Genomic DNA, 23,654 nt, shown 5'->3' with positions numbered 1-23,654 from the left:
TATAAATAAAGTTTACTTCACATTACTTGCAGCCTCGGGCATAATTGGCTGGTCACTTTAAGAGCTTCACTTGAGAAAATGAAGGACTAATAATGCTGTAGGAAGAGTGAAATGAGTTCAGACAATTGACAGAAATGCTTTCTAAAGTTAATTATGTTTGCTTTCCCTTCTCCCTTGGTGTTCATTACCTTTAAATGGAGCCACACATTGGCAGAAGTAATTACCAGGTTGGTCAATGCAGGTGGCTCCATTCTTGCAGGGAAATGAAGCACACTCATCTATATCTGTTTCGCATCTTGCACCTTTGAAAAGACAAAAGATTTGAACATTAAGTAAGACAATCAGCTGCCAATTTCTAATTCATTTGCACCACAAGGATCTCAAGTAACTTGTGAGAAGAAACTGATATGAATCAGCTAAGTAAAGATCCATACATACAAATGTCAGCATACATTTAATTCTTCTCACCACAAATATATCACAACTTCTGAGTTGCTAAATGGTAACTAATCTTCCTGATATGCAGACTAATTTATCTTGTGCTGTTTAGTTTACAGATGGAGTCAGTGTTCCAGTTTGTTGGGATGCAAATGAAACATTAGACCAAGGAGCAGATAAGGAGAAATGAGAAGGAAATACAAGCAAATTAGCCAATGATATCTTAATGAATGCTTTGTGGTCTACCTCTTTGTAGAAAACACGATTGACAGGACTCACCAGTAAAGCCAGGTAGACAGATGCATTCATAGCCACCAATAAGGTCTTCACATGTTGCATTATGAAGACATGGAGAAGAATGACATTCATTTATATTTGTTTCACAGGTTGTGCCTATAAATATACAGTCAGACATAGGGAAGAAGTTATTGTATAACACATATAATTAAATAACAATCATTTTAATTGAATATAGCTCACATAGTGAAATATATTTGACAGCCTTCAAGATTTGTAGCCTTCATATTCAAATTTGGTCACTTAAGACAGTATGTTGAGGATTTTAAGGTTTAAACTATTCACTCATTTTCTAATAATCTAAAAAGCACAGTCTTTGCAGTCATTGAATAAATTTATTGGGCCTAAAGCAGGTAATTTCTTTATATATAGAAGAATAGCAAACAAATTACATTAAATATAATAAGCAGCATTGCAATGACATGGGAGGAAATCTTCCATGTGTAAGTACAGAAGATATACTTCTGGGAAATGGAAAAAGACATGTAATGTAGAGAACACCACTTAGTCTAGACAATAGCTAACATAACAACATACTTTCTTAGCATACACAAAGACTATCTTGAATATATTACAGAATAAGTGAATTCACTAATAATTTTTTTATCATTTGAAGATTTGAAGAATAAATGAAAAATTACAGCAAATTGCAAGATTTGGGATGTTCAAAGAATCTTTATAAACCAAATTTCAGGCCATAGTGGTTCTGAATATAACTAGCAGTAGAGATGTAGTAGTTCACCCTGTGACATTTGAATTGTACATTGCTTTGAATTTCAATGATTACAAGTCAATGTTGTTTAAAAGATGATGCACTAAAAAGAAAATGGATGCACTTTAAATTCCTCATCTGAGCTGGAAGCAAAGAATAACTGCAGATAGTTATCAAAGTGATTACATTTCTCATATGAATTGTACAAATGCGCCAAGAACAAAACCTTTCCCACATAGCTTTTTTTTTTTTTTTTTTCTCTGATTCTATTATATTACATCTGCCAACAGTTTAAAGAGCTTATAGAAAACAATATATGGTATTTGCAAAATTTCGTTGAACCCAGATGATCTATTTTCAATAGCTAAGCAACCAGCCAACAGAAAACACCTATTTCCATGCTGTCATGAAAACAAAGCAAAGAAGTTTTGTAAAGATGTACTTACATCTTAAAGACTGTAGTCTTTTTTTTCTATAATATTCTTTTTCATTCATTTCTTGTTGAGAAGTGATGTACCTAATTTACTTGTTTAGAACTTTAGATGACACTAAAACGTCTGTATATATCTCATCTGATATGTTAAAAAATTGGTGTAAAACTCAAACATTTGTAAAATAATAGTTATGTGGATTTTTAATACCTTGAAATCCATCCTGACAGACACAACTGAAGGCATTCAGATGATCAACACAAGTGGCTCCACTGTGACAGGGATCACTAAGACACTCGTCCACCTCAATCTCACAGTTATTACCTGGAAACATGAAGGATTCATTTTATTAGGAACATGCCACTGGTGAGTCACCAGTTGTGAGAAGCAACAACAAAATGAAATAATGGAGATTAGTTACATACAACTTTTACCAATGATCCAAAAAATGCCCTCAGGGAATTTATTTCTCAACAATGCGAAGCAAAGACATGATGGGAAATGTGTAGATTCATTTATAGACCCACTCAAGTATTTGTATCTTGTCATATTTTAAGGGCAATAAACTTTGAGTTTTCCTGAAACATCATGGAAGTGTAAGTTGGTTTCTAACACCATATATCAGAGTCTTTTCTTCTATAATTTATTTTTTGTTTATTTATTAATTATGCATTTTTATGAAGATTTCCATGGGAAATATAATGAATGGGAGTAATTATAGATCCTGATTTCTTGTTGAGAAGTGATGTACCTAATATTTTTCCAGCCTGCAAGGGAAAAAAAGCTCAGGAAATATTTATTTGCAAATTGTATATGACATCCAAATAGATGATAATAGGTAAAAAGTTCATGATTATTTCTGAGGGGTTTTGTGTTTTATTTGCCCACAGAAAAAGTATAAACTAAAAATACTAATCTAATGTTATGTAGATGTGAGTATAAGACTTCAAAACAAAACAAAACAAACAAAAAACAAAACAAAATAATAATTCAATAAAATAAGACGCCATCACAACTTTATTATAAATAACACAGGACAATTTTATTTAAAATTTTCATAATAATAATAAAATGAACTAACCATACATAGCAGCAAGATATAGCATTTTTTTTATGTTACAGACACTAATACTGCTGTTATTAAATTACAGGTTGTTTCATCTAAATGGATGCCTACATTAGGATGCAGAGCAGCAATTTAAGAGGTATGGTGGACATAACTGTGTCTACTTGAGACCTGAATCCCTCTGTTTGCCTGTGTCCTCCTTGACTACAGAGACTCTAGAGTCAGCCTGTTTCTGATTTAAAAGCTAAGTCAAAGTCCCTGCAATCCAGATAAATCTGGACTGCAGAGCTGACCTACTGAAAAGGGAAATCCTGCTGTGTTTGATCCGAGTCTCTGTCTAGATATGTTCTTTTTTTGTCTGTTTGTTTGCTTTGCAATGCAATCTGGAATTATAAAGACAATATGCTGACATATCCAAACTACTTTTGATCTAGTCATGCCTAGTACTGATGACAATGACCAGCAGGACAGATTTAAGCATGAGTAGATAAGCCTGCCCAGAGTCTTGCATGTACATTTGACAATTGAGGTCATTGTTACTGCAGCTTTATTGTTACAGGAAGCACAAGCAGATATATTAAGGCCAGCTTGCATATGGCTACAGGAGCTGCGATCATATCAGTGTAAGTCAGACACCCTGTCTAAAGTAGCATGAAGTAAGAGTGGCTGGGTCCCTCATAGTTAGTAACTTTTACAATGGAATACTCATGTGCTGGAAAACAAAAACTGCTTCTGCCTGACTCAGAAACACTGCTAAATTATATCAATCACTACTTCTGAATAACATTGTTTTCTGTGGTTTAGGACTGACTTAAACAGATGTTAAACAATATTTTCTGTTGAACCCACCTATAAAGCCAGGTGCACAGAAACAAAGATAGCCATCAAATATGTCTTTACAGATGCTGGAGGCTCCACATGGTTGTGACAGGCAGGCAGTAATATTTGCTTCACAAAACTGACCACTAAAACCTGATGAAAAATAAAGCAGAAGACATAAAGACTTTAGTATGACATTTAGTACAAAAAAACAGGCAAGTGAGAGATAAATTTTGCTAAGTACTTTTATATTCTTTTATTTCAAAAGTTTGTTTAGAATAGAGAAAAATACCACTTCCTTTGAAAGCTTGCTTCATATATAAACCAATTCTAAATTAAACAAAAGAACTGTACGATAAAGCCATACTAGAAATGATTAAAATCACTTATGATACAAAAGGCCTTGAAGAGAATTTGACAGAATGACAATTTTCCAAAACAGTTTAATACACATATTTCTAGTTTTACTGAAATAGTGGTAAGTGCACTGTTGATGAATGCTTTCTCATTTTTAATGTAGCACTCTGTACTGTCTTTAAGAAAAAGTGAAAAAAGAAAATTATCCTAATAAGAAACCTAATTTTGTGAAACACTGAATGTCCTAGTTTCTTGTCGAGGGCTACATAGGCACAATGTTTAAAAAAGAAAACCAAAGATAAAATTTGAATCAAAATTTTACACTTAGGGTATTGGCACATCGGCAATGGCATTAGAGTTTCGGAAGCCATCATCCAGGAAGAAAATCAGAGATGGCTGAGAGATGACAGCATCTTTATTTTAGAGTGTACTCAATAAATAGTTGAAAGTTAATATACTCTTTCACTGAAAAATGTTTTCAATTATAGATAATTTTAAAGTAGTTGATATAAATCAATTAAAATATCAAGCATTATGTGTGGAGCTAGGATCCAACTGCTCGTTATAAATGCCAAATTTCAAACTTCAGACATTTTTGTTGTAATTTATGTCAGAAAAAAATAATCTGTGAATAAAAGAAGTGTAAGGTTTTCTGTTGTTTTTTTTATTAACAGAACACTGAAAAAGTTTCTAAAGATTTTTAGATTCTTGCAAAAATAATACCTCAGCAAAGATCAAAAGAGACAGGACCTATTTATTATAATTTAACAATTATAGCATAAAAAGCCACTAAAGACTTAAACCAGGGATTTGGTTCAGTGAGCTAAATATAATTAATTCAAATGTCTTGCAAGCTTGGATACTAAGTCTGGTTGAAAACCTGAACTTCACATTTCATTTAAAAATAGATTTATGATTGAATGTCCTGCTTCAGTAGCATAGGTTTTGCAAGACAAGATTCTAGTGTGCCAGTGAGTTGCCCTGTATCTACCCTTGAGTTCATCAACATTTTACACAACAATGAGAAAAAGAGAGAATCTTTGGTCAAAGGCATTCAAACAAATCTGTATTCCTACAGTATACTGTGGTAGCCTAAAATCTCAAGATAACCTTTTTTTTTAAAAAAATAATAATAAATAGTAAGTGCAGATGCAGAGGAATCATATAATCATAGAATGGTTTGGCTTGGAAGGAACATTAAAGATCACCTAGTTCTACCCCCCTGCCATGGACAGGGACACGCCCCCCAGACCAGGTTGCCCAAAGCCCTATCTAACCTGGCCTTGAGGTCCTCCAGGGATGGGGCATATACAGCTTCTCTGGACAACCTTTTCCAGTGTCTCACCACCTTCAGAGTAAGAACTTCTTCCTAATATCTAATCTAACTCTATCCTCTTTTAGTTTAAAGCCATTACTACTTGTCTTGTCAATACACCCCCAGATGAAGAGTCCCTCCCCAGCTTTCCTGTAGGCCCCCTTTAGGTACATGGAAGGCCATGAGAAGGTCTCCCCGGATTCTTCTCTTTTCCAGGCTAAACAGCCCCAGCTCTAGGCCTGTCTTCATAGGAGAGGTGCTCCAGCCCCTTGATCATTTCTGTAGCCCTCCTCTGGACTTGCCCTAATAGGTCCATTTCCTTCTTGTGCTGGACATGTCCCAGGGCTGAACACAATGCTCCAAGTGGGGTCTCACAAGAGCAGAGCAGAGGGTGAGAATCACCTGCCTTGACCTGCTGGCCACGCTTCTTTTGATGAAGCCTGGGATAAGGTTGGCTTTCTGGGCTACAAGTACACATTGCCAGCTCATATCAAGCTTCTCATCAACCAGCACCTCAAGGTCCTTCTCATCAGGACTGATTTCAATCCATTCTCCACCCAGCCTGTATTTTGTAATAAATTATTAGAAAATTTTAGAAGTTCTTTCTCGCTTGGGCCTAGTTTAGTGTAGTCTTCAAATTAAAACATATATAAACCATGTCCTTAGGGCACTACTGAAGAGCTCCCAGTCTAGAAGAATTTTTAGTTGTTGAACAGCTGGTTAGATGAAGTAAGACAGCAATTTCTGACCATCAGGGTAAATTGCTGAATCATACTGCACTTTAGAAATCCTGGCTTGTATAACAAGCCTTTGAGGCATAAATACAAGACAATTCATATTAAGACTGTCCTACACTTTCAGTCATTTTGATTTTTAAATCAATAGATGCAGAAAGGTGTCTTCAAGCTATGTTTCTGCTCTATCCAAAACACCAGCTGTGCAATGTCCTCATAAAGCTGAAATTTTCCTCCCTGTTGATCGCTATTAAAAATTTAAGCATCTCTCTCACTTTTGCCTTTGTAAATAAATGTTAACGTCTGCTTATTGAAGTACTACGTAAAACATAGAAATTAAGATAAAGAAGTAAAATTGAAACATTAATCAGTAATGGTAATAGTTATGTACAGATACATGCACAACTGTTGTATGTGGTTAAGTGAGATTGACATCAAATTGGAGACAATGTAGAAAAGCTAATGTGTTTTCTTTTACTTGACAAATTAAATATTCATAATAACGTTAAAGATTGGAAAAAAAGGATCATAACCTATGTATGCTTTCATTTCTGTGTTTTGAATCCATTAGCAGTGTTGCTGCATTGACAAATATATCTGAAGTTAATATACCAAGTTCAAAAACAAGGAAGGGGTGGTGGTTTCAGGGCCAAATTTTAATATTAAAAATATGGTTTTGTATAAAGTTTTCAGCAAAACAGATTCAGTAGTATTACTTAGGAATATACTATCTCCTATCAAAAGAAATGTGTCTTTTTCTAATAGTTTCTCAAAAGAAACTTCATGAATTTAGACAATGGAAATTTAGCAGCAACCTATTTAAAACATATATTTTTTTCAGATAAGCTACTTTTACATTCTTCAGACCTTTCTTTATGACAAACCCAAATGTCTCATGACAAAAGTGATTTTTAGCAGTCAGACTATGACATGTAAACTCTCTGGGGAGATCGCTGCATTGTGATCCATTCTGACATAGTCCAGACACGTTTACTAGAATTTCACTACATGGTTCCTTATATTCTGGATGGCAGGTACATCTGAAGCTGTTAGCTGGAACCTCATATTAAGGGTTATTGTCAGGGCCAGCAGGATTTGATGTGCATTCATTCACTCTTATTGAACAAGTATTACTTATGGTGAAAAAATTTTATGGTTACGACTAAAATTATACTGGGGAAAAAAAAATAAACAGACTGGCAGGGACAAATGTCAGAATTTATTTAATTATTTAAAACCCAAACAATGTTTTCACTGTTACACACTAATGGGTTGCTAATTTCACTTTACTTACAGTCTTACACTGGATATTAATAACATAAAAGCCATTTTATTTATTTATTTATTTATTGAGATGGAAGTGATTGATACTGTTTTGTCATGCAATACCTATCATAATTTTGTTGGGGTCCTCTAGAATTTCAAATATAAAAATGGTACATGTTGCAAAAATTATACAAAATGTAAAAAGTTCATAACTAATTTTAGCATAGGTGAACAAAATAGAGAAGTAATAAAAAGGAAAAATCACCTCTGTATGGAAAACAGAAAAAAAATGCTGCCGTTACCTCAGAAAATACAACAGTAATGTACTATGATCATCTGCACTAATAAATACATGTTATTGTTTTGTTGGAGTAACCAGTCACAGCTATAAAAGACACAGTGTAAGATGTAATTTCCTCTGCTTTATCCCTCTTGCATATATGGTTTCTGGAACTCAGAGATCAAAAACCAGTAAGTAATTCTCAGTAAAGACTGTGAGAACTTCAGTTAGGTTTCTGTAACATAACATAATTCCTCTCTAAAAAATTTAGAAACTTCATATTCGGAATTTAAAGAGATTGAGAAATGATGCATATGTGACTTTGAGAAGGCTTTTGCTCTCTTTGAAGACTGCTCATTATCACAAGCAGACTTTTGATTTTACAACAGCTACAATCTTGGAAATGGTACTCAGTTCCTGTGAGAAGTTCAGGTATCATTTCATTTCCCAGTTTGGCTCAGGGACAAGCCAAAACTTGTGTTTATGTACACATAATCTAAAGGAAAGTTAAAACACCTTGTAAGAATACATTTTTATGAGTATTTGGGGTGTTTGTACATCAATTTCTTACCTAAGTATTCCATTCCTTGGATAAATAGATAAAAATTCTAAGGAAAAATAATTTCAACAGATTTACAATTCTATATCATTAAAATCACAGTCATAGAATCATTTACGTTGGAAAAGACCTCCAAGCTCATCAAGTCCAACTGTTAACATAGCAATGCCAAGTTTACCATTAAACCACTAAACCACATAAGCACCACATCTACATGTCCTTTCAATACCTCCAAGGGTGGTGACTCAGCTGCTTCCCTGGGCAGCCTGTTCCAATACTTCACAAACCTTTTGGTGAAGATTTCTTTTCTTGACACATCCAATCTAGACCTCCCTTGGCACAACTTGAGGCCATTTCCTTTTGTCTTATCATTTGGTGCTTTGGAGAAGAGACCAATCCCCACTTAGGTAGAGAGCAATGAGGTCTCTCCTAAACCTCATTTTTCTCTAGGCTAAACAACCCCAGCTCCCTCAGACACTCCTTGCAAGACTTGTTCTCTAGACCCTTCGTTGGCTTTGTTGTGCTTCTCTGGACATGTTCTAGCATCTCACTATCCTTCTTGTAGTGAGGGGCCCCAAAGTGAACACATTATTTGAGGTGCAGCCTCACCAGAGCTGAGTACAGGGGGACAATCACTGCCCTAGTCTTTCTGGCACATTGTTTCTGATACAAGCCAGGATGCTGTTGGCCTTCTTGGCCACCTGAGCACGCTGCTGGCTCATATTCACCTGGCTAGTGACCAATACCCCCAGATTATTTTCTGCTGGCAAAAAATAATTATCCCAGTTTATTTTCACATGGCAGAAGGTTTGAAGTGAAGTGTTTCAACAGTTTTAAATCTTTTTAAAAGGTTTCTTGAGTAAGTAGTAAGTTAAAAAATAATTTTTGTAGACCAATAGTAATTTTTATTCCATCTTTTCTGATGAAGTTACATTTTATCAGATATTCCTCAAAAAGCTTTACTGGCAGCTGAAAAATCATCACTACAGATTGCTTTAAATTTAATATAACAATTTTCTGATGGGAAGACTGAAAAAATATTTTTATAGCACAAACTAATATACATCATTTAAGATTAATTTAATCTGGAGACGAATCTTGGATAGAAGTCCACCTTCTGCTGATCATTCATTCCCTTTAGTATCAAAAAATACATGTACATATACCATAAACCATGTGACAATGATGTCAAGATGGCATATCCCTCACAGGCAACAACCAGAGATTCCATCTAGGCATCAGATACAGAAACTGTGACTTTTTTGCCTCAGTCCTTACTAGCAAGAGCTCTAGCCACATAGCCTAGGCCTTAGAAGGAGAAGGCAGGGACTGGAAGAATGATGAACCACACACTGTAGGAGAAGACAAGGTTTGAGACTAGCTAAGGAACCCAAGGTGCACAAGTCCATGGGACCCGATGAGATACATCCATGGGTCCATAGGGAACTGTCAGATATAGTTGCTAAGCCACAATCCATCATATTTGAGAAGTCATGGCAGTCTAGTGAAAGTTCCCACTGGAAGAGGGGAAACATGACCCCCATTTTTAAGAAGGAAAAAAATGTAGAGCCGGGGAACTAGAGGACAGTCAGTCTCACCTTTGTGCCTGCCAAGATCATGGAGCAGATCCTCCTGGAAACTATGCTAAGGTACATGGAAAATAAGGAGGTGATTGATGACAGCTAACAAGGCTTCACTAAGGGCAGATTGTGCCTGACAAATCTGGTGGCCTTCTATGATGATGTTATAACATTGCTGGATAGGGGAAGAGCAACTGACATCATTTATGTGGACTTGTGCAAAACATTTGGCACTGTCCCTCATGATATCCTTGTCTGTAAATTGGAGAGACATGGATTTGATGGATGAACCACTCAGTGGGTAAGGAATTGGCTGGATGGTTGCACTCAAAGAGCCTGTGGGAACTTCACAAAGTTCAATGAGGCTGAGTGCAAGGTCCTGTACACGGGCTGGGAAAATCCCAAGCACAAATACAGGCTGGGTGGAGAATGGATTGAAATCAGCCCTGATGAGAAGAACCTGGGGGAGTTGGTTCTTCACTCTTGAGAAATCCATGTTACTTAATGACCGATTGTTATCCTTTTGTTATTTTCAAGTGCTAAAAATGCAGTTCATTTTCCCATCTTGTCTATTTTTTTTATAAGAATTTAAGTTAAACCTGACAGCTCGTGTTCACCTCTGTTCGTATCTACTCTTCTGTTATTTGACCTATCCACAAGAACAAAGCACTGAAATTGCTCAGAATCTTTTCTAAGTAGCATGCTGGAGTTCTGGCTAAACAGACCTTCAAAGTATACATTTTTATCTAAGTGTTTTCTAGGTTATTCTTTTTTTTCTTATGTTTAAAGATCTTTATTGTGGACTGTTCAACTGTTCACTGTGACTTTTTTTTTTTTTCAACATCCCTTCTGTATAAAAACTTTATACAGAAAAGTATTTATACAGTTTTTCTGTATAAAGATTTTATACAGAAGGGATGTTGAAAATTTCTTGGCATTTCATTTCAAATATGATACGTCAACAACTTAGTCTCTTTTTCTAGGAAAACCTTTTTGATCTCTTATAAAGAATTGCCCAAGTATCAGATGTAGATTTCCTCCCATCATTTTTTATTTTCAGGTTACTTCGTTTCTTCTTGGATATAGAGCAAAACAGAAGAACAAGAGTTAATTATCTAGAAGTTTCTTTCAAGAGATGTGACTCCATAAACTTTGCTGTTAGTGATCTTCAAATTTATCTGTAAATCTCTGACCTTTCTGTTACTCTTTCTCTTTATTCTCCCCTGTCTAGAATTTCTTTCTGATAGTCAGGGCTAATGAGTGCCTCCCTTACCTCTCTCGTAGCAGCCCGACTTGAATGACTTTTTCTACCGCTTTGGACAAACTTAAGCCATAAAATTTAATAAGATGTAAGAGAACCATTGTTCTCTCTCTATATATTTTTTTTTAATCCCCTCCCCCCCTCTAACCAGGGTAGAAGGACACAAGGCCAAATACAGCTTCCAGTACTCTAGGAACATTTTTGTCAGTTCCAGTAAAAGATGGATTAGACCTAGAGAAAAAAGGATTAAGTAAGAACAGAGGTGTACTCTATAGATCTTACAGAAATACACCAGAAGACTTACAGCTATTACAACAGAAGTTTGATTACTGTAGCACAGCAGGCAACTCCAGCTTCTCTTTTATTTACACTAAAGTCACAGAATAAGATTTTATTCTGACTGTGCTTGCTGCCTTGGAATGTGTCAGACTATATCTTATCATTTTATGGTATGATGTATTAGAACAGGACCTAATGCTATTTTACAGCTGGAGAATAACATAGATGAAGAAGAAAAGGAGAAAGAAAAACCTTATGAAATAATAGCAGTTATCCATTTCCATTTTACAAGATGGACTTCAAAGAGGTCAGTGTTTGTGGCTTTGTTTGGAAGTATGACAAGACATATTTAGAAGGCAATGTATATCACTGTACATATCTTGTTTCTTATTAGCAATAGGTAATTTATTACCCTTTCCTAGCTTATCTGTTCTAATAATTTATATAAAAACGTCAGACATTTATACATTCCTTTGTGTATAAGAAAAAAATGAGACTAAGAAGTTGCCTAACAGTAATAGCCTTGATCTTTCTATATAATTTTATATTGCATTGTCATAGATAAGTGTAAAATATCACTTCACAAAAATTCAGCAGATAAAGAAAGAATTCTTGAGTCATACTCCTCTCTTCTGCCCATAAAGGAGTGACTGTACATGCTACTTTGGTATTTTTTAAAACAAATTATGTGTAACAAGACCAAAATAAATATTACAGGCATTTTCTTCCAAATAAGGCAAAATGCATGCTGAAAACCTTAAATATAAATTTGGTCTTTAAGGATGCTGTCTGATTTTTAGTAATTTTTCTCCCCCTGTGAATATTATCTAAACAAGTATAGCAGGTACCTTGTCTGGAATCAAAAATCAGTTACAATCAGGGAAGAAAGAACACTGCTAATAGGTCAGTATATTACAGTTAGTTTCAACTTCTAAACCAATGACATATTTTAAACAAAAAACATAGTTCACAGATTGATAATCTAGAACTAAAAAACATAAAATCATACAGCTCAAATGTTCTTGGGTGTATCAGAAAATAAAGAAACTAAACATCTTGATTGTCATGTGATTTAAAGCACCTATAGTGAGATTAACTCAAATTAAAATTATGTTGCTCCAGAAAGCAGAGCCAGACCTATAACACTTCTTTAAAAAAAAAAAAAAAAAAAAGGAAAAAAAAGAGGAAATTCAAAAAATATTAAGTTATTAATTAATTAATTAATTAATTTTCAGAATGCTTGTTTTGCAAAAGCGTATTTCTTAGGGAACTTTTTTTTTTTTTTTAGTCTTTATTATTTATTTATTTATTCTCACTGATAGCTTACAGGTAGCTTACAGGAAGATTTCTGCCTGTCTAGAATTGAAACAAAAGTCCATCATCTCTTTCATCTTGCTTCAATGCTGATATATGCAATAATCATGTTTCAGTAGAATATATAGGTGGTGACTTAAATATATATATTTTTTTTCTGTTTTGTTCTTTGGTCCTTTTGACAGAATTTATCTATAATTGTTCGCTTCTATTACTTACTTTTAGTGATAAATCTTAGGTATCCAGCACCTGTTCCCTATTGCTAGTCTGCTACCTTAATGTCTATCATCATCAAAAACTTGTGTCTATTGTGCTGAACTATTTCTTTCTGAAAATAATAGGAATAGTGTTTCAAGCAAAAAGAATTAAAATTTAATGAATGGAAATAAAGTACTCGATTAATTCGAACAAGCTCTTCCTTAAAACCAGTAAAGGAGACTGATAGAGAAATTTTAATTTTTGTATGTGTTTACCCTCAAAGCTTATATTTATTTGACAGATCTAAATAAGTTCCAAACACTTAATATTTATTAGAAATAAACATCTGTGAATTTCAAGAGAAATACAGCATATGTGCTGAACTATGTTTTCTATAGAAAAGCAAATATAGTAATTATAATAGTAATAATTAATGTATATTTTCTAACTTTTGATAATTACACAAAATGTAACTTATCTTAATATCTTTGGAAAAAAAAATCAGCAAAATACGAACCTTCCTGTAAAATCAGCACAAGCAGTGGGCAGTGACTGTCTCCCATCAGTCACATCTTGGACACATTGCCTGCCTTTCAGAATTCATGTATCAAAAACAAGGAGACAAGAGGATGAGCTGCCCCCCATAGTGTGATTTGACACTCAATTAAATTAAGAACTCTTCAGAGTAATATTCTTATCTTAGAAACAAATTAGATTTATAACAGAAGCTAAGTCTTTACATTAAAAGAGAATGGTTTCTGAAGTGCAATATATACTTGGGTATACATTTCCTCAAGTGTGTAAATTTTTTTTTTTTTTAAGTAAAATTCAAGAAGACAAAAAGGCAAATAAAAACAAAAATCCGTTAGCCTGCTATTCATGACATTCATAGTATTAAGGTTAGCAAACAATAAATAAAGTTTTGCTTTTGAACTATTGTTTTTAGAATTGACAATAAACAACCTCTTTGACAAAGAAAAAGCATGTAAACATTACCTTTCATCCATCGTATATATTCTAGTTTATCTTTTGTAACTATGAAAGACAATAGTTATAAGATCCAAATATGATCCTTTATTTCTCACCAGGTAAGTATACCATTTGATACCAGAAAAGAGGTAGGTTATCAAAGAACATAAAGCAACAGCTATAGACTTTGCTAAGCCTGGTCAGGCAATTCTGTTAGCTGAAAACGTCAAGATTTTTATACAACATTTATATTTATACAACTGTTACTTAAATGTTAATTACTTTTCAGTATATTACAGGAACAGAAGGACAAGATTAGTTTGACAGTGAATTGTTGAATAAGGAAGTTATTTTAGAGAAGGGTCGGAAAGAGTAAAGACAGAGCAAAAATACAAATGAAGAATTAAAGAAGTGTATAGAAATGTCTAAGGAAAAGATTAAATGCCATCCAAAATACAAAATGTTAATATTGCTAAATAATGGCAATAGAACTAAGACCATTTTAGTTTTGTCCATATAAATACACTCCAGATTTTTTTTCAAATAGTAGATTGCAAACAACATAACAGAACATAACTCCAAAACCTTTACATCCCTGATTATAAATTTGAATATATTCAGACACATGTTGGACAAATCTCTTTTTAGTTAGATACCTACTTTCCAGAGAGAGAAGTTTTGGAGCACACAACTCTCAAACATATCAATCAGACATATAAAATCTATGTTTAGTAGATGCAACATAGTAACTACAGAAAAAGTCTGTAGTTTGATTATCACCTTATCTGCTTTGCAAATAGCATGATTTTAAGCATATTGACTAAAATTTTAGGTGTCTATAGCTATGTTCTGGAAAAGGATGTCTAAATATAAATGTTTTTGTATTTCTAATAACAGAAACAGAAGAAAATAGAGAGTATCCAGAGACTGTCAACACGAAAGGCTGGGCAGAGCAACAATCAGACTAAAATTCAAGCTTCAGAAATCTGTAATATGAAGAAATCTGACCAAAAAAAAAAAAAAAAAAAAAAAGATGACATAAAACATGAATGTTGGCATGTGAATTTATTTCAAGGGACAATGCCTCATCCCATGCACATACATGCATACACATATTTCCTTTTCATGGTAAGGGGAAAGTATGAGTGCTCCTGCTTAATGAAAATTGCTTCATTTCTCATCATCATGGAATATCTAAGTGAAATGTATACATTGCTGGCTTCATTTTTCTTTAAGGAAGTGTCTTGTATAGCTGTTTTGGCATTGCCCAAGGTAGGTTTTGAGAGGTAAATTGAATTGGAGTATTATAATTTAAAAATACTTATAACATTGATTGTTTGCCTTCTTCTGGCTAGCTATGCCTGACTTCTGGCTAGCTATGCCTGACAATGTAGAAGAGAAATGAGGAATTATTCATTATTCTTCTAGTCACTGTCTGCTTGGAGCTGACGTGACAGAAATGAAAACTTTCATGTACTTGCCTCTACATGGTGACTAAAATAGGCAGATTTACACTAAGTAATGCATCCAATTTAATTTGAGCTTTGTTTTTTTCACAAATTGGTTGCTTTATGTTTATTTATTTATAGTTTGTTTGTTTTTTCTTTCTTCCTCTGAAATGGGGAACAAAGTTTATTATCTCCAAGGTATGCCTTGAAGATGAGCTAAAAACTTTTGAAGATATGAAGCTTGGTGTAATATAAGCACCATCTTTAAGATTAATTTTAAAATATATGTGGCCAGACAATCAATGTGGTGCATGAGTAGTTACTCTCTGCAGTCTTAGAACAGTAGAGATATCAACATATGGGTAGTAAAATATGATTTTTTTTTTAAATAGAAAATTATAATTGTTTGTACTGCTACACATTTTCTATAGCATGCAATACTTTGCAGATAGTTTTTCATAGTGAAGCTTCTCATAAACAGCCGGAGTGCTCTTCCTCATTTTCTGAGAAATTAATTAGTGTTTTATCTTACTCCTTTATTTTTCTCACCAATGACAGTAATCTAAATAAGCCTAGATACCCTTATACATGTAGTCAGTTGTCTATGCAGTTATTTTTGTATGATTACCCTTCCATTTATCATTATGGAGGTTTTGTCCTGTGCTGACCTTGTTCTAAACAAGCATATGGCGATGAAACATGTCTATTTTCTATAAAAATGCTTGGTTTTAATGACATCTGTGCATACCATTGACAAAAGGATCACACAGTGAAGAATGAGAGTGTGACAGATTCCATTTATAGGGTACATTAGTCAGAAGCTCACTGTCATACTTTTTTTTTTTTTTTTCAGTAGAAGACTCAAAGCTTCAATGGAATAAACAATGGAGCTTGTTTACTATTGGGCTATCTATTATCCAATACAAGCAATGCATAAATCTTCTAATTCCTCTGGTAAATGCTGGGAGTTAGGAATCTGGATCTTCTACAGCTCAGGTTCTTCTTGCCCACAGAGATTATATGCATGCATCCAAAACCTGAGGTTTTTCACATTTGAAAGGGAATTAAGTGACTTTCAAGAAATGATTCATTGGTTTACCTAATAAACCTTAGCTTTCTGTTTGTTTGTTTCCTTTTTTTTTTCCTTTCTTTTTGTTGTCAGGGGTGATCGTATGAATTTCCTGTTATATGTCAATGGCTTCTATTAGCAAGAAACACATAAATATGGTAACATATACGATCAATAAATCAGACAATAAGAAAAATGTAGCGATGCCAAATATAAGAAGCAGCAAATGAAAAATTAATCATCAGTTGAGGAGCAAATCACTTGTAGAAAAGTGTAAACTTGTTGAATTGTGAAATATGTCTGTGAATGTTTGAACAAGTCGTCAAACTGCTTAATATTTAGAGAACAGACATCTTTATTCCATTATGTTACTGCCCGTATAGCAGTTTTAGAAATGAATAGACTCAAGCTGAGGGCTATCATAGAGATTTCTTCACCTGGGGAATTTGTAATAAGTTATTAAAATATTTCTCAAGAGATCACTGTTTCTTGCCTGCTTTTAACAGTAACTCAATGTCTTATTATCTACTTTGAAATAAATAATTTATTTCTATTAGAAAAATGTCGAAATTTTAAGTCATCTCTGTTAGGATTGTAGGCTAGAATTGACATTACAAATGAGCTGCTAATCAATAGAAAAATGTCTTTATTTTTAGCCACATAACTGACAGCACATTTTTGGAAAAAAGGGAGAAAGCCAGCAGCTTTTTCTTGTTCTATTGCAAGAAGTTTTCACTTACCCCTATCATGAAGCACTTACACTGAAAAGGATAGGAACACAGAAGAAAATTGGAAATATAAAAGAGAAAGTAACTTAGTAAGGCTGTTAGACCTATTAAGTTTGGTTCCTTTTATAACAGTGAGAAATTTGCCATCTTCTTGCCTATTGGTAAATTTACTTTCCCTTCCTTCATCATAGCCTCCCTTAACACCAAATCCTATAAGAGACTTTTTTTAACGAACTTTGTGAAGTATGTTGCTCGTCTCATTTGCCCTTTCTTAGCTTTTCACTTCCTATTTTCATCACAGTGCTTTCAGCTTCCATGTTTTGCCTTCCCCTACAGTTCATTTCATGCTTCTTCATGCTGCCTGTTATATGCCGGTGTATAATGAATGTTTTGCATTCCTTGGTTCCCTTATCATTTTACTTCCTTTCTTATCTTTTGTAGAAACTGTCTGTAATTAAAAGGGATATCTATTGCAAGAAATGTTAATAATTCTGGCTTATTTTATCTTTTTAACTTACAAAATTAAGCATATTTCAGTATTCAAGCACAAAAGGTCACCAAATGATTATCTGTATAACAAGAACACAATGAAATCTCACCTGAGTAGAAATTGCAGTTTTGTTTCCTGTCATACATTTATGTCCTCTTTTTAACGAGTAATAAAGGTTAGGTTTAAAAATTAAAATCCTACTATGGTTTTGGGATCAATATCTAACAGAAGGTACAGGTATCATGGAACCTGACAAACACTTTGAATACATAATTACCACTATGAATTCATGGATTACATGATCACTTCAGAAATGACCTGCTGTGTTTTTAACAACATTTTTGATCACTAAATCTTGAGAGCATATTTTCCTTTAAATGAAACTTACACGTTAAGGTTTGTCTAACAATTTTAAACAACTTAAAACATGTATGGAAACTTAAAAGTATGAGAATTCAAGTGTGAAAACTTAAACCTTACTGTATTGTCACCTTGTTCTTTCAGTGAAAATAATGAAAATAACAATTGATGCATACATTTTGATAATTGATGCATACATTTTGAAATATGATTTACAGGTATTACATATACCATGCAATAGCATTTTAATTGCCCATTCTGTATATGACTTAAAAGCAGAATAATGTTGTATTACAAAATTGTTAAATACCTCTTATATTGTGAACGTAAAGTGGGAAAACTGATGTTGTCTTTGTTGACCTGACATTTATAACTTTTCATTTTGTAAGCAGCAGGCAGCAATTTCAATCCAATTCCTTACAACTGAATGGCCAAACTAAATACATAAATAAGAAAAAACTAAAGTGTTAGAATTAATTTATATAATTTTATCTGTGTTCTTAAGAAAAGTACAGGCTGTGCAAAAAAAAAGTTTGAGTCTATCTAACTGTTAGCAAATCTACAACCTGTCACTTGATCCCTAGAACTGTCTTTAAAGAATGGTATGATTTATTGAAGTGTGCCCTCCATTAAGTTTATGGAAAATAAGAGTTATTTAGATAGTATAATAAGTATCAGGATAATCTCCTTTGATAAAAAAATATTCTCAAATAATGTAGGATGAGATTCTGTACATGTGCATGTATATAAATATGTGTGTATAGGTGTGCATATCTGTTGCTAAATATACATATGAGAAATAGAAGAGGCAATGAAGAAACTGAGGGAACAGCACAAAATTGTGCCAGGGACAGACATTCACACTGGACATTAGGAGGAAAGTCTTTACTATGAGGGTAGTCAAACACTGGAACAGGCTTCCTAGAGAGGCAATTGATGCCCCATGCCTGTCAGTGCTCAATAGGTATTTCGATAATGCCCTCAATAATATATTTTAATTTTTGGTTAAAGGGTCAGGCAGTTGGACTAGATGATCTTTGAAGGTCCCTTTCAACAGAACTATTCTATTCTATTCTATTCTATTCTATTCTATTCTATTCTATTCTATTCTATTCTATTCTAGTTTATGGATTGCTTATAAATAACACTGATGACTCTGTCTAGAAGGGCACATTTATTTATTCTTACTCTGTAAAAGTAGCATTTAAATTAAAGCCAAAAAAACTCATCTTATTTTTCAGGTTTATTTTAAATGTATTGTGGGTTGCTAGCTTTTATTATGTGTCAGAAATCTAACTGTATTAAATACATCCATCCCGAATATCTAGCTTTTTATGAACCACTTTGGTATAATGTAACTATTTCAAATTACAGATTGTACAAAGTTAAACATAATCAGAAGACAAACAGCTGAGAGAGAAAATTTAAACTGAGAAATATAAATGGCAACAATCAATCTTTTGAGAAATGTCAGTAGATACTTAAAAAATAGAATACATACAATTAAACCATATGTGTAGATAAAATAGCCTTAAAAATAGCGAACAAGTATAACACTGGGTAAGTTCATAATTTTTTTTATTTTTAGGAAGTTGCAGAATAATGATAAAGGAGCCTAACTATCAGAAAACAAACAAACAAACAAACAAACAAAAGCAGAAATATGGGACAAAACAAACAGAAAGAGCAGAAAGAGATGTAAAGGAAGTTTAAAAGTAGAAAAGCAAACTTAGAGTGGTGGGTTGACCAAAGCTGGCAGCTAAGTCCCGCACTCGATTGCTCTCTTTCTTTCCCTCAGCAGGGTCGGGGAGAGGACTGGAAGTACTGAAGTGGTTAAAACTGATGAATCCAGATAAAGACAGTTTAATAAGTGAAGGAAAAAATAAAACAAAACAAGTGACTGTCAGTCACTATCTCCCACCAGCAGACCCATGCCTAGCCAGTCTCTGGGTAATGACTACTTTGTGAAACTGCCCTTGTCCCAATTTTGCTGCTGAGCACAACATCATATGGTATGGAATATCACTTTGGTCAGCTGTCCTGGCTGTGTCCCCTCCTTGAACATCCACAGCCTCCTTGCTGCCAAGGCAGAGAAGGCCTTGACACTGTGCAAGCATTGCTCAGCAATAGCAAAAGCACAGGCGTGTTATAAACACTTTTGGTCACACATAAAAAGCAGATAAAAAAGTGTTTTATATGTGTATCAACCAGACCAAGTACATTGAGCCAATCAATGGGAGGAATGCCCATTAATGACTCATATTTTTTTAATCTTTCTTTTTGAGTGTTTCTTCTCTGGTGAGGAATAATTTACAGACTATTTTTAAATTATTCCTGCTTAATTCTGAATAATGGTGGTCTTTTCATTTCGTTTCGTTTCGTTTCTTTTTGTTTCGTTTTAGAGGTAAAAAGAAGTGATAATACTGAAGGTGAAAATAGGTAATTTTTTCACATTTTCAGGATCCAAGCCTGTTGTACAGCAATATGTTTGTTCTGCGCAGGAAGGATGGGTTACACATTTGCTGTTCCAGATTCTGTCCTAGTTCCCCATATAGGACAATTTTGCTTAGCCTGGTTATCATCTTTGCTCCACCCGTCTCTTGGGTTGAAGCTAGGATTGATCAGCATGCTTCTATTTTATTACCATAATTAATCATCTGACATTTTTGCTGAGGCATGCAGAAAATTCTAGCAACCACCCTAATATAGTGATGTCTGAATTTCTTGAGACCATGATTTATTCAACATATTATTTAATACATCTTAGAAAGCTAAAATAAATGGCACTCTTTCCTGTGCCATGCTTAAACAATGTGGTGGTTAACGTAAGTATTACAGGGGTGAAAGGAAGAGAGGAAGGACAGGTTAATCATTACATTGCAGAACTGAAAATGAAAGAATAGACCAGCAAGATTATTTTTCCTACTTCCCTCCTTTACAAATACTTTGGAATATTTGCAAATTTTATTCTTGCATTGAGTGTACCTGGAAAGGTTTTGGTAGTGGGAAGCTACAGGCCTCTGTGAGCAGAGCACAGCAGCTGCCCCATGTCAGAGCAGAGCCAGCTCCAGATGGCTCCAAAAGGGACCCGCTGCTGGCCAGAGCCAAACCAGGGAGTGACGCTGGGTGGGCCTCTGGGAGAGCAGACTGAAGAAAGGGGAAAAAAACTGCTGTGCAACAGCAACTGGGAGAGGGGGGTGTGAACCAGCACTGCAGGCCCCAAGGTCAGTGCAGCAGGAGGGCAGAAGGTGCTCCATGCATGCAGCAGCAGTTCCCCTGCAGCCTGTGGAGAGGCCTTGGTGGAGCAGGCTGTCCCCCTGCAGCCCATGGGTCCCACATGGAGCAGATCTCCACGCTGCAGCCCCCCTGCGAAGGAGGCCCCGGTGGAGCAGGTGGATGTGACCTGGAGGAGGCTGCGGCCCATGGAGAGCGGGGGCAGGAGCAGGCCCTGGGCTGGAGCTGCAGCCCGTGGAGAGGAGCCCACACAGGAGCAGGGGTCTGGGGGGAGCTGCCACTCACCCGTGGGGGACCTGTGCTGGAGCAGTTTGCTTCTGGGGGATGGACCCTGTGGTACGGAGCCATGTAGGAGCAGTTCTTGAAGAGCTGCTGCCTGTGGGCAGCCCCCGCAGGCTCAGTTTGGGAAGGACGGCATCCCGTGGAAGGGATGAAGCGTTAGGTACTGACCACAGCCCCCATTCCCTGTTTTTCTGCATTGCTCAAGGCGAGGAGGTAGAAGAGTGTGGATAAAGGGGGTTGAGGGGTGGTGAAGGTGTTTTTGGTTTGCTTTTAGTTCTTACTGCTGTAATCTGTTAGCATCAGGTAATAAAATACATGAGTCTCCCATACGCTGAGTCTGCATTGCTGGTGATAGTACTCGGTGAGGAATCTGCCTGTCTTCAGCTTATGAGCCTTTTTCCATCATATTTGCTTCCCCTGTACTGTTGAGGAAGTCGAGAGAGTTGTGTGGTGGTGGTGTGCTGCCCATCAATGTTAAAACACCACAGTTCTTTTGAAGAGGACTCACTGTCATAGCCTGTGCTGATTTTAAAATGGTCCCCTTTCTCCTCTAGACATTTTATGACTAAAATATACAAAAAGTAACAAATAAATGGCCTTTAATTTTTTGAAGATTTTCATGAAAAAGTGAAATGAGCAATCAGACCTTCTACATTAGCAAATGTCTGGACATTATCAGTGAGGAGTGCCATTATTAGAAAAATAGCTAAATGTATCAAGATTCTCAAAAATGTAGAAGAATTAATATAGTTAGTAAAAATATATTTAACAAATATCTGAGAAAAACTAAGGCTTGTGTATGGATCAGGCACAGATGCAAAAAGGAACTCCTGGGAAGGGGTCGTACTGAAGCTCCTTCTTAGTCATCGCTACCAGAAAAGGTGTGGCTTTGCAAAAAATGGCAGATGGCTTTCCTGTCTGGGGAACAACCTTCTGCACAACCTTCAACCTCTAACAGCTCTGATAATCAATGACCTCAGCGCTCTTCCTGGACTGTGAGTCAAATGCTGTTATCTCTTGGATGTGGCCACCCACAAAAGTTTCAGTATAAAGACTTTGCAAAAGAGATAACATGTTGGTTAACAGACTGATAACGGACCAGATAACAGACTGGTCAACAGCATTTCTATAGCTGAAAGGATGAGCATGCTTAGAAAGAATGCTATGCTGGTATGTTGTTATAAAGAATGATGATGTTAGAGGTAGAAAGAGGAAAAAAAAAAAGACTTCCAAATTGTATAATTAAATTGTAACTTGGAGCAAGAAATTGATAATAGAATTTTTAAACTATGTTCCAAGAAAATCATTGTTGTTAAGCTGAGGAACAGTTTCACATAAAAAATATTTGACCCCCTTATCAGGCAACTTTAAAGCAAAAAAATATTCTTTACAAATTGTATATTAAGGGTAATTGTGCTGTAGCAGTGTGAAAGACAGAATGATTCCCCAAATAGTTCCCATCCACTGTTTCAATTAGTCAATCTATTTTTTTTCAGTCACAGAATGTGACAGTTTTCCTAAACTCTCTTCCTGGAGTAAAAACTTTCATGTATAAACTTCTACTTCATAAAAACAGTTGCCAGAAATGTTTAAAAGAAAGTACAATCTTATTTCATGGTACAGCAAACTTTAGAACAGGGAACCTCCCAAATAAAGAATTTGATTTATAATTTTTCTGTGTATGAGTTTACTTTTAATCAGAACTACTGCTTCTCTGGTTCAACATATTAAGCTGAACAAAAGTTGATTCTAGCTTGAATCCATCAGCCCAAACATATCAACTTTTAGGATTTTCTGCTTCAAGAAAAGTCTTTAGCAATCTTGCTAATCATGCACTAATGCCACATACAAAATAAATATTTATTTATTCAGCTAGGTGTAGCAGGTGTAGCAGGGGTTATACATCACTGAGGCATGGATAGTGATGGGAAAGAAGCTGTGTAGTAGACGTTAGCTTTTGTAAAATACATAAACACGAGACTGCCTTGTAAGAAACTAAGAAACACTCTGCATCATCAGTGCAATGTTGCATCTAGCCCAGAATTGTGAGGGTGGCAAAATGAGAGACTGTTTAGGGAGAGCATATTCCAGCATTCTAGCCATTTCCAGCAGTCTGTTCCACTCTGTATTAAAGATGTCAGAAGATCCATTGGTATCCATTTTGTATC

The 23,654-nt window shown here is 35.0% G+C and overlaps 1 protein-coding gene and 1 long non-coding RNA gene across 4 annotated transcripts in view; one reads left to right on the top strand and one right to left on the bottom strand.

Moving 5' to 3' along the window:
* Positions 1 to 19,674, top strand: part of LOC311433465 — a 31,742-nt gene extending 12,068 nt beyond the window's left edge. For 2 of the 3 annotated variants that reach the window (XR_014690761.1, XR_014690762.1), the window contains exons 3-7: positions 551 to 729; positions 2,109 to 2,244; positions 3,030 to 3,083; positions 11,604 to 11,701; positions 14,773 to 16,901. This is a non-coding gene — a long non-coding RNA (uncharacterized lncRNA). Of the gene's footprint in view, positions 1 to 550; positions 730 to 2,108; positions 2,245 to 3,029; positions 3,084 to 11,603; positions 11,702 to 14,772; positions 16,902 to 19,558 lie in introns of those variants that run through there. The other variant, XR_014690760.1, reaches the window with a different exon arrangement.
* The window catches only part of EYS (eyes shut homolog), a 723,774-nt gene that overhangs the window by 573,162 nt on the left and 126,958 nt on the right, over positions 1 to 23,654 (bottom strand). The window contains exons 6-9 of the mRNA XM_084512624.1: positions 3,794 to 3,916; positions 2,089 to 2,202; positions 718 to 831; positions 189 to 302 (exon numbers count right to left, since the gene is read on the bottom strand). Of these exons, the coding sequence (XP_084368750.1) occupies positions 189 to 302; positions 718 to 831; positions 2,089 to 2,202; positions 3,794 to 3,916 (465 nt within the window). The remainder of the gene's footprint in view (positions 1 to 188; positions 303 to 717; positions 832 to 2,088; positions 2,203 to 3,793; positions 3,917 to 23,654) is intronic.

Source organism: Aythya ferina (genome assembly GCF_964211825.1).
Source record: "Aythya ferina genome assembly, chromosome: 3".
Classification (NCBI taxonomy): Eukaryota; Metazoa; Chordata; class Aves; order Anseriformes; family Anatidae; genus Aythya; species Aythya ferina.
The sequence above is the reverse complement of the archived record's forward strand: the minus strand, read 5'-3'. Positions and strand labels throughout refer to the sequence as shown.